The sequence below is a fragment of the Delphinus delphis genome, chromosome 4 (assembly GCF_949987515.2).
Source record: "Delphinus delphis chromosome 4, mDelDel1.2, whole genome shotgun sequence".
Lineage (NCBI taxonomy): Eukaryota > Metazoa > Chordata > Mammalia > Artiodactyla > Delphinidae > Delphinus > Delphinus delphis.
Genome location: NC_082686.1, coordinates 78,370,120 through 78,385,622, shown reverse-complemented (window position 1 = coordinate 78,385,622; position 15,503 = coordinate 78,370,120). Strand labels below are relative to the sequence as shown.

General features: G+C 41.8%; 1 protein-coding gene and 1 pseudogene across 1 annotated transcript in view; one reads left to right on the top strand and one right to left on the bottom strand.

The window, feature by feature from the left end:
* The window catches only part of TPRG1 (tumor protein p63 regulated 1), a 110,823-nt gene extending 110,355 nt beyond the window's left edge, over window positions 1-468 (top strand). Inside the window, 1 exon segment of the mRNA XM_060009962.1 lies at window positions 274-468. Coding sequence (XP_059865945.1) covers window positions 274-468 — 195 coding nt within the window.
* A 3,639-nt stretch (window positions 469-4,107) lies between these two features.
* On the bottom strand, window positions 4,108-11,391 carry LOC132424415 (abasic site processing protein HMCES pseudogene; annotated as a pseudogene).
* Window positions 11,392-15,503: the final 4,112 nt, after the last annotated feature.

Below are 15,503 nucleotides of genomic sequence, written 5' to 3'. Positions count from 1 at the left end.
TTAAACTGACTTCTTAATGTTGTACAAGTTATGAATAATGAAAAATAAACAAGATGTGGTAGCTAATTTTATTATGTACATAATTTATTAACGGATTAATTTATTAAAAGACTAACAGAAGCAATGTTAACAATTCTGAGATACGATTTCTGTTTAAAAAGTAAGAATAACTGCAGCTCCAGGAGAGTGGTCAACCATTGTGAGCACTGGCTGGGGAGGAGGTGTCTCTGGACCTACTCTGCATTCACTAACTCTGTGCCTTCTCCTCTTTAGTTGTCCGGGTTCATGTCTAAGCTTGTTCCAGCTATCCAGAATGCCCACAGGAATTCCACTGGATCTGGAAGAGGAAAGGGATTGATGGTGTTAACTGAACCCGTTTTGATTGAGACCTACACGGGTCTGATGTCATTCATTGGAAACTGCAACAAACTTGGCAATTCCTTTGCCCGGGGGAGTGTTGGTTTTTGACACTCTTTTTGGGGGATAAGTACATCATCCATAGCTACACCATTACTGAAGATTCTGTTTCAGCCCACCGTATTTTTGGACTGAAACGATTAGTTATTGTTAAATAGTATTACATGATTTTGAAGATTCAGTATCTTAGGGGACCTAAAAGCTTGATTAGACTGATAAATGTACACTTCAGACCTTATATAAGGATAATCAAATTTCTTCAAACCAGAAAATAAATTCTCCTGAGCCCATCAAATAATGTTTGCAAATGAATGACAAATGAACACCTGATCATAAACTTGGGGAGGACCCTCTGGGTTCTTGTTTCTCTGTCCTCTAAATGTAGGCTTGTTCTGGGTCTTTATTTTCAGCCCTCTGATACTGATCTTCTCTCTCACTGGGGTCTCAATCTATATTATTTTAGCTACCTTTTTTTATGGGGATGACTTCCAAATCCATATTCTCATCCCTGGTGTTTAAGACTCAGTTTTGCACTTCTGTCTGCTGATCATCTATATCAGTGTTCCAATGGCCACTTACACTCAGCATCTTCAAAATCTCGGATTTCTGTATGGGATTTTAATGGTCCCAGTCATCATCCCTGAAATCCATCAGTTTTGATGTCTTTAAACTTCTTGCCAGATACATTCCATATAGTATCTGTCTTTGTCTGGGCTGCTATAACAAAAATACTACGTACTGGGCGGCTTATAAACAACATAAATTTATTTCTTACAGTTCTGGAGGCTGCAATTCCGAGATTAGGGTGCCAGCCTGGTCAGGTGAGGGCCCTCTTCTGGGGCTCAGATTTCTTGTTATATCCTTACAGGTAAAGGGGCAAGAGTGTTCTCTTGTGCTTCTTTTATAAGGGCATTCATCTCATTCATGAGGGCTCTGCCCTCATAAGCTAAGGCCCCCTGTTTAATACCATCACAATGGGCTTTAGGATTTAAACATATAAATTTTGGGGGGACATAAACGTTCAGACCATAGAAGTACCACATCTGTATGTGACTTAGATTGTGCCCAATGCCCAGATGTCAAACTTAAAGTTCATTCTTCTTTCAAAACTGTTCATATACTCCTTCTCGTTTCCATTCTCACAGGTATGTTATTAGATCATGTTTTAAATTCTGTTTACCTGGATATTTGTTATAGACTTTTAATTGGTATCCCTGCTCCAAGGCTGACCCTCTTCTAATCCATTTTATACTTGGTTGCCAGACTCCTAAAGCACAATTTGATCATATCATTCCCTGTTCAGGAACTTTCAATGGCTCATTTCCTTTTGCAGGGTTTTTTTTTGTTTGCTCATATGTTTTGTTTTTTTAACAGCAGACCTTTCCTTCTAATGAAATCTGTTTCAGTTGCCCAATATGTAAAACAGATAGAAGTAGGACCACTATGATTGAAATAGAGATGGGAATGCCACTGATCTCCTCTTTTTTGGGTCTCAGAAGTGCCTCTGTGGAATGTCTATGGATCCCACAGGAGTTTAAGAAGAATGTTTCCAAAAATACTCTTCTAGCTCATTCTGTTTCTATTTTCTTTTCTCTCATATTTCCTCTTTGTCGCTCCTTGACTTAGGTCTAATTGTGAAGAACTCAGGAGGTCATCTCTTCTGTTTTCATCTCTAAATTTTTTTTTCAATTTTATTGTATTTTTAATTTATTTTGAAAAGAAACTTTTAATGTTGAGCACTGTAAACATTATTATAATTAGCTCTTTGCCTGTCCAAAGAACCAAAGTTGAGACACCTTGGCTGGTATTCAAGTTAAAAATTCCAGCTGTTTTTTGGGGGGTGGGAAGGGGGAAGGGGGTGCTTGTGTGAAGTCTAAAGTCTTTTCTTCAAAATGCTCACTTCCTCGATTTCAACGATTTCCTCTGATATTTCACAAACATCAATTTGATGGAGGCATTCAAAATCCAAACTTTGAATAACCCTCATTTTATTTTGTCTTTATCTTTGTTTACTTCCATTAGTAGTTCTCTCCCTCTCTTTCCACTTCCCAGCACCCACTTTTTTTCCCCTCATGATGGCAAATATTGGTATAGTCCCCAAGGCAGGGAACTTCTCTTCAGACTGTAAAAGGAAATGTTGAAATCCTTAGCCGTCCTGTCAACAGTAGTGGAATGAAAAGTCGTTGGATTGTTTTGGCAGTGGTTCTGAAGCAGGCACAATTGGCAAATTATTGTAACACCACTGCCCGAAAATCCCCATTTGCCTCAAGGTAGTGGCGTTTGTTGACACAAGCCTCCGAAATGTCCAGCACATTCTCTTGAGTTACCATTTAAGGATCAGTCTGACAAGTGACTTCTTTCTGCATATTTATTCCCCTTGTAACCTAGGCTGGACTGTTCCCAAATGACCTTCGAAAGGACACAGTGCAGCATCATCAATAGAGCAAATCAGAAAAGATGAGAGGAGGGAAATATCTCTTAGCCCTGAGGTCAGTCTGTACCAAGAGGGTACCAAGGTTGTTTAGTGTGGAGAAGAATGATCTCAGAGATGACATGAGAATTGTCTTCACATTTCACACAGATTGTCTTGTGGGATATTCCAGAAACTGATAAATGGGATCTAGAAGGCAGGATTATGACCAGAGGATGAGAGGATTCAGGGATTTGGATGGCAGTTTAAGACAAGAAAGAACTTCTTATAGTTAAAAATGTCCAAAGATGGGAAGCTTTGCTCCTTGAAAGAGTCTCCCATCACTTGATGTGTACTAGTAGGGACTAGATAAAGTGGATATTGTGAAAGGGATTGTGAAAGGGATGATTGATAAAATCATTTAAAACCAGAGACCTTATGATTCTCCAAATAATTGTTGTCGATGATTAGGTAATACATCCTTTTTTTTGGAAAGAGTTGAATCAATCATGTGAGACCCTGGAAAATTACCTGAACTTTCCTAAGGTTTAATTTCCTCATCTGTAAAATGGAGACGATGCTATCTCTTTTGTCTACTTCATAAAGACCTTGTGAGGATTCCAGGAAATGAGGTTAAATTATTTTATTAAATAAAAATCATTGAGTATCTGCCTGTAGTGCAATGTCACTTTGGCAGCAGAAGCTGGGACACCATCCAAGGGAACTAAATTCAGTTCTTCTGGGAGTTGTTTTTTGGTCACCATGGACCTGCGGACCACCTCTTTCCCATTTGACACATGGTATTCTCACTTGGGTTCCTTGTCCATGAGCTTGACAAGTAACCACAACCCACAAATCAGGAGACCTGTATGTATACCTGGGCTTTTCCTTCAGGCTGTCATCTGAACTATACCAATAACGTCTCCCAAAGGGGCATCCTAGGTCTGATTGGGAATAAGATTTGATACAAGAGGCATTAAGTACAAAGCATATCATCATAAAAATGTCATGGTTGGCCATTTTCTCTATCTGATCTTTGTCTATTCAAGAAACCCTACTAGAAAATCTCCAATAAATCTCTGTTCAGAAACTATTTGAACAATTCTGTTGGCAGATTGCTCATAGTCTTCTGATACATCTTGGGCAGCTCTGATGGTTAGAAAGTTCTCCTGTTGATTTAGATTCGGGATCCATCTGCCATCTCTTTTATTTAAAAATAACATTCCCATGCTGGAGTAGGTTCAGCTTGTGTTTCAGTACCTGAATGTGGGGCATTGGGGTTACGGAACCAAGGTTGATGGATTTTCTAACACGTGACAAGAAGGGGAGCTGCCATGAATCACCACGCCTGGCCTCCCAGTGGGCAGTCGGGCCTTCTTGGAGGCTGACATTTGACCAGCCTCTAAGGCAGAAAAGAGAAGCCAATTTATGAGGATCTTTTGCCTTGCACCCCCTTCTCATTGTCCCTTTGCTGAAGCCTTACTAAGGAAGCCCGATTCATAGAGCCCTGGGGCTAAGGAAGCAAAGAAACCATCGAATCTAATGCTTTCATTTCACAGAACACAGAGCAAAGGCCTGGAAACTGGCAAGAAATTGCTCAAAAGGCAGATGGCGAATTTTTGGCAGTATGGGGATTAAACTCTAAAGCTTCCAATCTCCAATTCCAGCTCCACTGCTCTTTCCGTATACCTCCATTCCCAGGAAAAGGCACGTCATCTAAATCGGCGTATCATAGTTTCTGTGTTCATTCTGACGTGAGAAAACAATAGGTCACCGTTGTTCAGGGGGAATTTCCAGAAATTACCTGTATTTTCTTAAAGGCTAAGGTCACTCATGGAGCTCTCTGATGTCCTATCTGATTTAAAAGCCCAAAGAAAGCTGCGGAAGCCAGCAGATATTTTGTAAGGCAGCCTTACCTCTGCCTGGCATTTTGTGGGGCAGAAGAGGGGAGGGCAAAAGTATTAAATTCAGGCTTAAAAGCTCCTCAGAAATTCTTTACACACAGGAGACCAAGTTGGAGAAAAGAAGATGACTCCTGCCAAGGGGAAGAAAGAGAGAGATGAATGCCTGTGGTTTTCAAAGGTTAACAACAACAACAAAGCCCGAGTATTTGCACAGGGATGAATGTTCATTGGCTTTTGGCCAACAACTGTACGAGGGCTTGTGCCCACATCCTGTAGCTGTGGTTTAGGGACGCTGCTCATGAGTGACTTCTTATGCTTAGTGGCAGGAAACTTTAGTCACTGATGTGTAAACTCACCTTTGGTCTGCACCTCCCACAATGTGCTCTGAAGGCAGTTCGGGGACCAGGCCTCCTGATTTTCTTACAGATACCAGTTCCTCAGAGATTAAGGAAGAACTCAGTTTAAGGCCTTGGGAGGGACTGAGACTTGATCAGTACTTACCTTACTCCACTCAGTTGTAGCAACCCCTTAGGATAATTCTATAGCCACAGGGAGGAATTATGATATCCTCTGCGAAATCCTCCCTTTAACCTCAAAACCCAAGACAAAAAAACACGAGCTCTGTTTCATTTCAGGGCTGCAATATGAAATATGAGAGGCGAAGTCAGGAGGTTGCTTCTGAGCCTAGATCTTGTATCTGATGAGCTATTTTACACTCAGTTTTTAAAAGTTTGTAGTAAACTCAAAGTCTCCTTTTCAGTGAAGCTAAATGGAATTTGCAAGAAATCCCTCAAAAAGCAGATGGTGAGTTTTGGGCAATACTGGGATGAAACTCTAAAGCTTCCATTTTCCTGCTCCTAGCCACTGCTCTTTCCATATATCCCCATTCCCAGGGAAAGGCATATCATCTAAATCAGTGTTTCACAGTTGTCATCTAAATCGGTGTATCATAAGTTACTTTGAGGTGAGAAAACAATAGGTCCAGTTTAATTAACTCTCATGTTTTTAGGTAGATATGAGAGACTGTGATGCTACATTATGGGTAGAGAGTATGTTGATATCAATTTCTCTGAATTACCACCTCGTCTCTCACATCCTGTCCACAGGGCTACCTCATGCATCTCAGGAACTACTTTTCCTTCCTTTTGTATCCCCTGCTCACTCTTTATGGAATTATTGAAACAGATTGGAAGGGACCCTAAAGGTCATCTAGTTTAACCTCCTACCTATTGCAGGAATGCCCTCAACCAAAACACACAGCAGATGCAGGCTCAGCTTCTGCAAAAACATTGCCAGGGCAGAGAATCCCTTGCTTTCTACGGCAGCTAGTTCTACTGCCAAGCAACTGCAGTGAGTTGAAAGTTTTTCTAAATATTACATCCAAACCTTCCTCCCTGGAAAGTTACCTATTTGGTCCTTGATCTTCCTTCGAAGTTACCCCGGGTAAATCAATTTCCTATTTCATATGGCCACACTTCAAATAAAGGCAGCTAACTGGTGCTGTCCCAACAAAGTAGTTTTATTTTTGTTTTTTGACACAGACCCCCAGTTACCACAACCGTTCTTCATGTGCTGGATTATCCACAGCCCCTGTTGAACTCCTCCTTGTTCGTGGACTATTCTGTTTGGTTAACATTTCTTTTAAAATATTGTATTCAACACTGGCATGACAATTCAAATATGGTCTGACCAGTGCAGGTTAGAATGTAGTTGTTCTTCACTTGCCAATGTACTGTTATTAATGAAATCCAGGTTTTCTTTATTATACTATTTGTTCACATGAAGCTTATGGTCAACTTCATACTATATATAATGCATAACATTATTTTTCTGATTTATTAATATCATTTAAGGAACCAATGAGGCCACTTTAGTATGGATTAACTGTAACGAACCTGGATTAGCTCCTAGTAATCACTGCTTTTCTCTTTTGACTTTTAAATTTATTTGTTAAATTTTTTCTAAAGTATGTATTTAATATTTTATCCGGAATCAGTGTCAGACTTATTTTTCTATAGTATCTGGCAACCAACATTATTTTTAAGTGGGATTTTTTTCTGTCTTCAGTCTAGAGGACAAAGTGGGAATTGTTACCATGACGGGCAGCTGAGCCAAAGAAGTACAGTAATCAGAATGGTTTACTCCATAGAGATCTTTTTAATTTTTTTTGTGGTACGCGGGCCTCTCACTGTTGTGGCCTCTCCTGTTGCGGAGCACAGGCTCCGGACACGCAGGCTCAGCGGCCATGGCTCACGGGCCCAGCTGCTCCGCAGCATGTGGGGTCTTCCCGGACCGGGGCACGAACCCGTGTCCCATGCATCGGCAGGGGAACTCTCAACCACTGCGCCACCAGGGAAGCCCCATAGAGATCTTTGGTATTGGTTAGCTGATCATTTTGTCCTCAGAGCAAAAATAGATGGGCTGTCCACTCAAGTTTTATTTGGTCTGTGTAGGCAAGAGTAAACAGAAGGCTGACGTGAATCAGCATCTGCCACCCCACTGTTACTGGAATGTGGGGTCCAGCTGCTTGCCACTCTAAAGCCAATAAAAAGACAAGGTTGGTGGAAAGGAAATTTGCTTTATTTCAGGGGCTAGCAATGGGGTTGGAGGGGAGTGTGGACTCATGTTGAAAGGCCAGCTCCCCCATGCTGACAACCAGTGGGCAAGACCTTTAAAGGGGAGATTCAGGCACGTATAGGCAGAGGGAGGGGGCTACATGCAGCAACAGCACAGCTAGCTCTGACAGTCATCTTGAACTTGATCATGTGGTGGTCTGATCAGCATCATCTTGATTGTTCAAAGTACAGTTAGTCTTCAGTTCCAGAGTCAGTTTCTTCCCATTTCCTTGAGGCCAGTTCTCGGAATTGTGGCAGCTTATGTCATGGCTACAGTCTGGTCATTATGTAGTTAACTTCTTCCAGCTGGTAGGGGTTTCAGTCTCTACAAAACAGCTCAAAGGATATGGCTCAGAGTATTATCTATAGCCCTTGAGGAGGAGCTAAAGGTCCTTGACTTTGCTTAATGACTAAACTATTATTATATTGTCCTGTTTGACTGTTTTCCTTTGTTTCTGCATTTTCTCACTTCTCTGATTAAAGTTCTTCTTTGGCTAAAGTTTTTCTACAGACAAAAGGCAGGCAAAGGACGTGGGGGAGAAAGGACCGTAAGGTCCTGCTCCGTTTCACCACAATACTATTATCTTCATTGAATGCAGATTGCCCAATTCAATGGCAATAATTCCCACTGTCATTTTTGGCCTATGGAGACTAGCCACAATGAAACTGTTTAAGAATGTTGGGTTTCCCCTCACGAATGTATTTCTCTTGGCCTTGGTGAAGGAAGTGTCTCTGAATCTTCTGAGGGGATATAGTTAGAGGGAAACTGAGAAGCTCTTACATAATAAATACACTTGAGCATCACAATCTCCCTAAGCCTTTGGATACCTCCTTCTAGCATTTCAACTTCATTCAGTATACCCTTCCTCTGGGTACACCTCTCAATCAATTAAGCAAGCAAATTATTGGAGCCATTTTTTCTCCCACCAAGCCTTTTTATTGTTTCCAAAAAAGCAATTTTGTCCACAGAAAATCCCAGTGCCCCACATTTGTTACAAAATCATTCCCTAGGTCTGATGCTAGGAGAAAACAGTGAGACCTGGAATTCCTCCCACCAGCAGCATTTTCTGAAATGTAGACAGTTTATCAAATATAATTTATTCAGAAAAAATACAGTGTTTTAAAACTTAATTCCAAAAGAAGACTGAAGAAGCCCAAAGGCTGAGCAGAAAACAGCCTCTGTAACAGCACCAGGTCAGGTCAGGCTGAGAACAGCCAGCAGGCTCAGGCTCTGAGGGAAAGCCCACCGGTCCTACCAGCAGACGACGGTAGGCACAAGAGCCCCTCCCCTCCCACCAGGAATTGATGGCGGTGGCCATTCTTCTTCCCAGGCTGCCCGCCCACCCACCCACCCCACTGGGGGCTTCCTGGTCTCAACCAGGACAGCCGCTCGCCCATGAAGCCACAACTCTTTAACACTGTGCTACCTCCTCCCAAGCAACCCCGCCTCTCCTTCTTCCGCTTCAGGCGTGGCTCAAGGAGTCCTGCCCCGCCTCTCTTGGGGGGGGGCGGGGCCGGGGAGGCTCCTCCGCAGGAACCAGCTGGACCACAGGGGCACATCTGACTCTACCTTTTGGAGTGTTTTGGGGTCTTCCTTTTTGGGTGACTTTGTGGCCAGCCATTGCAGTATCTTCTGGCTGCTGCTCCTTTTTGACCAGTAAGTGGACAGGAAGCAGACACTCAGGAGTGCTGTTTCGGGAGTCGTTCACCAAGGGAGAGACTGGATGGAAGGTGGTGTTCTCTGTGGGGTGGCTAAACTTCAGAGCTTCTTGAGCTAAGACCTCACCAAAGTCCAGCCGCTTAGAGACTGCCTCCTCTCCATCTAATATGGCAGACCTCCTGGGGTGGATGACGTTGATTCAAGCCTTTGCAGGAACCCACTGTGATGATGGTGTAAAAATACAAGAACCCCCTCCAACCCCCACGCCCCCAGCAGTCAAAGATCCCGGCCACTGTCAGCAGCCTCCAGCTGTCACAGACTTTCTCCCAGTCCTCAGGTCCCTATGCAGCACCCACGCTCTCTGACCTTTGTTTTGATTTGGGGGAAGTAGATGAAGTAGGGTTGCCTCTGGCTTCTTGCCTGACATGGCTGCCACTCACAGAATCCATCTGCTAAAACAATACATCGTCTTCCTTTTCCCAGAGGCACCTTGAAGGACCGTTTCTCCATTATGGTGTCACTACAACAGCTGGGAGTGTTGAACTGCAGCTTGGAAGGATCAGCTCCTTTGAACCAAGACGGGACCAAGCCCCGTCGCGTGGCAGCAACGATATGCTCAATTGAGTCTGTGCCCTTCTCCAAGTGCACCCGGGACAGGAGCACTGGGCTGCTGGACTGCAGGCTCTTGTACGAGGGGCAGTACCGGTCCGGGTCCCTGGCGGTCCCTGTAGGCGCAGGCCCTGGCCAGGGCCTCCCTGGGCAGGTGGCAGTACATCCGCCTGCATACCTTCCGCGCCACCTTCACACTGTGGGTTCCTCCACATCAGGCCCCACACCCGCGTGTCTCTCTGCGCACCCTGCACCAGGCCCCCCTGTTGGAGCCATTTTTAGTGACTCAAGCACATTGAATTCAGAATCTTATCCTGGTACCCTCTAATCAATAACATTTTGTTTGTCCCAACATTATATTGCTGCCACCTAGATCTAATACGCTTTGAATCAGTTCCCATACATGTTTTCTGTTAGTATGAATTGGCAAAACCTCAAAATTATTTAGGGGCACGTTGCACCTTCTCATGAATAGTATTTTTTTAACTTATTTGTTAGAAGCTGAATTTGGTTATAAGTCTAGAAACAATGCAGAATGAGAATAGATTATTGTACATTTAATCACGAGCTGACTGACTACAATTGTTGATCCAATTGTGGGTTTTTTTTGTTTTTTTTTTTTTGCTTGAGTGAAACGATAAATTCCCTGGCACCTGGTATTGCCAGTTATAGATCTGGCAAGTTTTTTTTTTTTTTTACTTGATATTAAAAATCATCAGTGGCAGTTTACTGCCAGGTGTTAGGACCAGCCATGTGCATCAACCTTCTAAACCTATGTCATATTCTAGTCAATAGGAAACTTGATCACCTCTCTGTTCTGGAAGACATGGCATTGGTCTGTTTTCCTGATGCTATCATGTAATGACCTAACCAGGTGAACAGGAAGTACAAAGTATTCCAAAACTTGTGTGACACACATCTCTCCAAATTCTGAGGCGTATATCACCGAAAGTCACATTGGTGATTTTTCCAGGGTGTCAGTGGTCTGGGACATGTTAAGATACGCCTCCTAAGGGAAATGGCGAATTTCTGCCTTCTTATCACTGAGAAAAAACCACCATGCTTAATGGGGTTCCTCAGATTATAGAGGCAAGAGTTATCTCCTTCAGGTCTGCTATTTGAACCTACTGATCAAGGAATCCCAAAGGCTGCTAGTTTTGAGTAGGGGACAGAAAAGGAAAAGGCTCTGCAACTGGTCCAGTCTGCTGTGGAAGCTACTTTGTCCCTTGGGCTATATCCCCAGTAGATCCAGTGGTGCTTAAAATCTCTGTGGCAAATAGAAATGCTGCAGGGAACCTTTGGCTAGCCCCTCCAGATGAATCACTGGATAGACCTTAGGATATTAAGCAAAGATATGCCATTCTTTTAGATAACAGTATTCCTTTTGGATTGCTCCTGGGCCCTAGTAGAGACTGAGCACTTGACCACACACCATCAGGTTGCAGTGCAGCCTAAGCTGCCCATAATGAACTGGATGTAGTCTGACCCGCCAAGTCTTAAGTTCAGGCATGCACAGCAGCACTCTCTTATCAGCTGGAGGTGACATATACCTGATAAGGCTCAAGTAGGTCCAGAGGGCCAAGCAAGCTGCATGAGTAAGTGAACAATGGTACCTATTCCTACTACATTTTCTTCTCTCTCAACCTACACCTATGGCTTCATGGAGATTTCTCTACAATCAATAGACTGAGGCAAGAAAAATAAGCCTGATTCATAGATGGCTCTGCATGACTTGCTGCGTCACCTGGACGTGGACAGCTGTGACATCTTCTCCATGGTGGTCCTGAAAGACGATGCTGGAGAACGCGCCCCCTAGTGGGCAGAGTAAATGGAATTCCATTTCCATGTTCTGCTTCAAGACTACTTTCTAGTTTATAACTGAGGAAACGTATCTGGAGTAGGGGTGTGATCTAGTTACTCTCCCACGTTGTCTCACAGAGCCACCACTGCTTCCTAGTGGTAGAGACATGATGCCGTCTTCCATTTTGCCTGTATCAGGTTGGGTCCATTTCCACGTAATAGCAACCATTTCACAATTTTAAACACAAAATGTTTTAATATATGGAATTAAGTATTTACAACATTGTTACAAAGGCTGGAGGCACAGGCTGGGACTCCGGAAGTGATTCCCAGAACAACACTGCAAAAGTGGCACACCCAAGGACTAGTTATCTCTGCCATACACAAGAAGCTAGGCAATCAGGAGGCTGCTATCACAAGAGCAGGTACCAGGAGCACAGCCCCTTAGCTATAATTCAATAACCAGGAGTCTTTTCCTGGAACTGTTGGCTTCAGAGCCTCTTTACATCTGCTAGATCTGTGCCAGCAAAATGAATACGACAACTTCTGCCCCCATCCTCCTTACTTACTCTGAAGTAGGACGTGGGAAGAGCATTCTGTTTATTCCTCTTAATAGTGATTGCAAGAATTTATTGAGTATCTGTAGGTACCAAGCAGGGTGCTAACATCTTTGCATTCATTACATCAATGGATCCTCGAATGAATCTCTCAATATAATATTAATGTCAAACCTCCATCTTGAAATGGGGAAAGTAAAAGTACAAAGAGACCAAGAAACTTGGCCAAGATTCTGCACTCATTGGTAGAAGACCTGGATTAACCTAGAACTTAATCATATCCAGAATCTAGCTACAAAGGAATCTGAGAATTGTAATGTTTAGTTTTCTAACTTCTGCAGTTAAAAAAAAAAAAAAAGCCTACTAAGACAAGGTTGGAAGAGATGTTGAGCTGGTCATTGCACTGAATCCTCAACTTGACATATTTAAGATAACTGTTGAATTATGTTTCAGCCTAATTATCAACTCCTTGAAGTTATCCACATTCCTCCTCCACCACACACAGTTACCTAGGTAATTGGTAAATGTGTTTTATGATGCTGATCTCATAGGCATTTGGGTTTCAATCCATGTCAGTAGCACTTGTTTAAGCTTCCAGGAAAACACTGCCTCTTTGTAGTCTGGTTTTAGAGAGCAGCAGACCCACTTAGGCCTTCTCCCTGACTTTAAAAAGAAATAATATATTGATTTTACCAAGTCTTTTTTTCCCCAGACTTTGTTGTGGTTAAATCAAAAATACATAGCAACACTCAGCATGTGTCATCATTACAGAAAGCGAGGAATAGCATTTTCCTGGGGTAAAAAAAAAATCATAAAGAAAACTAGCTGAGTGATGCCCGGAGCACCAGCCAGGAGCTTGACAGCTTTAGAATGGAGCTAGTTTACCAGAAGTGTAGGCCACACCTAGAATAAGCAGAACATGATGACCTGGTAGGTATTCTGGCCAGAAGGAGTGTGTCAGGAAGAAGAGATGAGCTGAGGCTCTCCCAGGCTACCATCAGCTTCAGGGAAAGTGAGCTGCAAGCAGTAGACACTAGCCAACTGATTCTAGTGACTTTTCAGATGATGATTCCGACAGGAGAGGTGGAGAACGTAGGAAGTAAAAATGACTTCCACAGGAAATACAACGTGTTCAGATTTGGATAAGTTTAGTATGAAGGGCTGTGGGACATAAGTGAAAATATTCCTGTCTCATCAACAGGTACATGTGAAGGTATGTTGCTCAGGAGGCAAGATCTTTGGCTTGAGATAAAGGCCAGGGAGTCATCCAATACTGAGTGGTAGCTGAAACCTTTAGTGTGGATGAAATTGCTTAGAGTGAGGATATAGAACTTTCTGCAGTGATGGAAAATTCCAGAATTCTATGCTGTTCAACACAGTAGGCCATTTGTTGTGAAATATGGCAGATGAAACTTAGGAACTGAAATTCTATTTTATTTTAACGAATCTAACTTCATGTGGCCAAAAGTGTCTAGTGGCTATCCTTTTGAATAGCACAGCTATAGGAATAAAGAAAAAGATGCTGAAAATGAAATACTTAATAATAACAATATTGAATATCTGAGCTTATATTGATAGCACCAAAGATAAAAAAGAACACATGACTTTTTGAGGGTTTTTTTCCCCTCTCATATTTTATTAAATGGTAAAGAAAATCCAATGATACCAAAGAGTTGTGTCGGAAACCAACAGCTTCCCAACTCACCTCTTCCCACTTCCAGCTTAGTGGTAACTTAAGAGCCTTTCTTTCTGGTTCTGCTGGTAGTGACCTTCTATTTCTCTATACTGATTCATCAATATCAGATATTATCTGTTGACTGCCTTCTATGAAAGGACCAGACTTAGTTCACATATACTATCCTTCACACTTCTCTTTCCTCTCTACCTGTTTATTTTCACTTTTCTATTGATAAAATTTGTTACTTAAATAATACATTTTCACTTCTATTTCTCTATCAATATTAGTTTCTATTTCATCTCCCCTCTGTGAAAATAAAGATGTTGGTGAGATAACTCTAGATTTCTCCAGCAACTCTTATTTTTTGCCTTTTGTCAAATATGCATTTACTTCTACCCTATCTAGGTTATAAACATTTACATTCTGTTCTGGAATCATATGAAGTGTGTCACACTTGTCTGCACTTGGTAATTCTGAGAAAAGAAGTGATGAGGCTTGTGGAAGGAGGAACGTGAGACAAATGATCTATGCTTTGCTTAAGTTCTCCGTTTTACTTTGCTGGTGCAAAAATAATAACTCATTGTCTATATGTCTCCAAATTTACCATATAGTATCTTATGATTTTCTTACAGGCTTATAAGTTATTAATATCCTTGTTTTGCAGATAAAGAAATTGAAATAGAAATAAATAGAATGACTTGACCAAGGTCATGCAACTGGAAGTAGGGAAGTTGACAGTCAAGTTAAGTTTTCTGATGACATATCACCTTGCAAATCTTTCTCAGTAAAGTTCCCTGACCACTCAAGTTTGCAAAAAAGTAACGGGTTGGGTTTCTTGCTTTAGGTTTAAAATCCGTGGTTCATTTTGGAGCAGAGAAGTTTGAAGCTTGTGTTCTGTGGCCACATTTTCTTTCAAGGAACTGCAGAAATACCTCCAGGCATCTGGGTACATCATGAACACAAGTTGGCAAATGCTTACCTATCGGTAAAGAATCATACAATATTAAACTCACATTTACCGAGCACTCATGTGCCAGTGTCCGGGTTAGGATATTTCATACTCATTATTTTATTTGCCCCTCACAGCAACTCTTTAAGTAGAGAACATATTAGAGATGGAATTGAGTAATTCGAATGTCAGTAACTCACCCCTATCATTGAGTCTTCTCCTTCTTTAAAATGGGGTAGAATAACCTGTCCCCCAGACATATTTTGCAAGTGTGCATATTTGGAAGATGAATTGAATGTGTAAAAGGAAATGAGATTAAGTGGTTTGGTTACTTGGGAGATAGGTGTAGACAAACATAACACTGATGAGTAATAGTGAAGTCTTATGAGGCTTTACTTCCGTTACCGGCAGTGAAACTGACCCCAATGAATTGGCATTGGGAACTGCTCTCGTGCACAACGCATATGACTCCGAACACTCTTCTAAATTGCTAAATTCCAATGAGGATCGTGATAGCATGATTGTGCAGTAGTGATGGGTTCCTGATCCACAAAACCAACCCAGGATATTTACTATCATTTTCAGGAACACTGTGATTAATGCAAACTCATTAAACAGGTATCTCAGGCAGGAGAGAGATCCAGATTTTATGCAGCTTATATGACAAGGGGGCTCTCCTTGAGAAAAAAAGACTGTAATACTATAAATACACGATTAGGCACAGAAATGAATGTTTTTGAATGGCACAATACATCCCAATCAAATATCATCCCAATCAATATTAAAAAGTATAGATATTACAAACCTGAAATTTACTACAAAATTAAAAATTCAGAAAATAACATAATACCTTTGTTAATTAGCACACTTATATAATAATACTTTGTTCATACTCATTGTGACT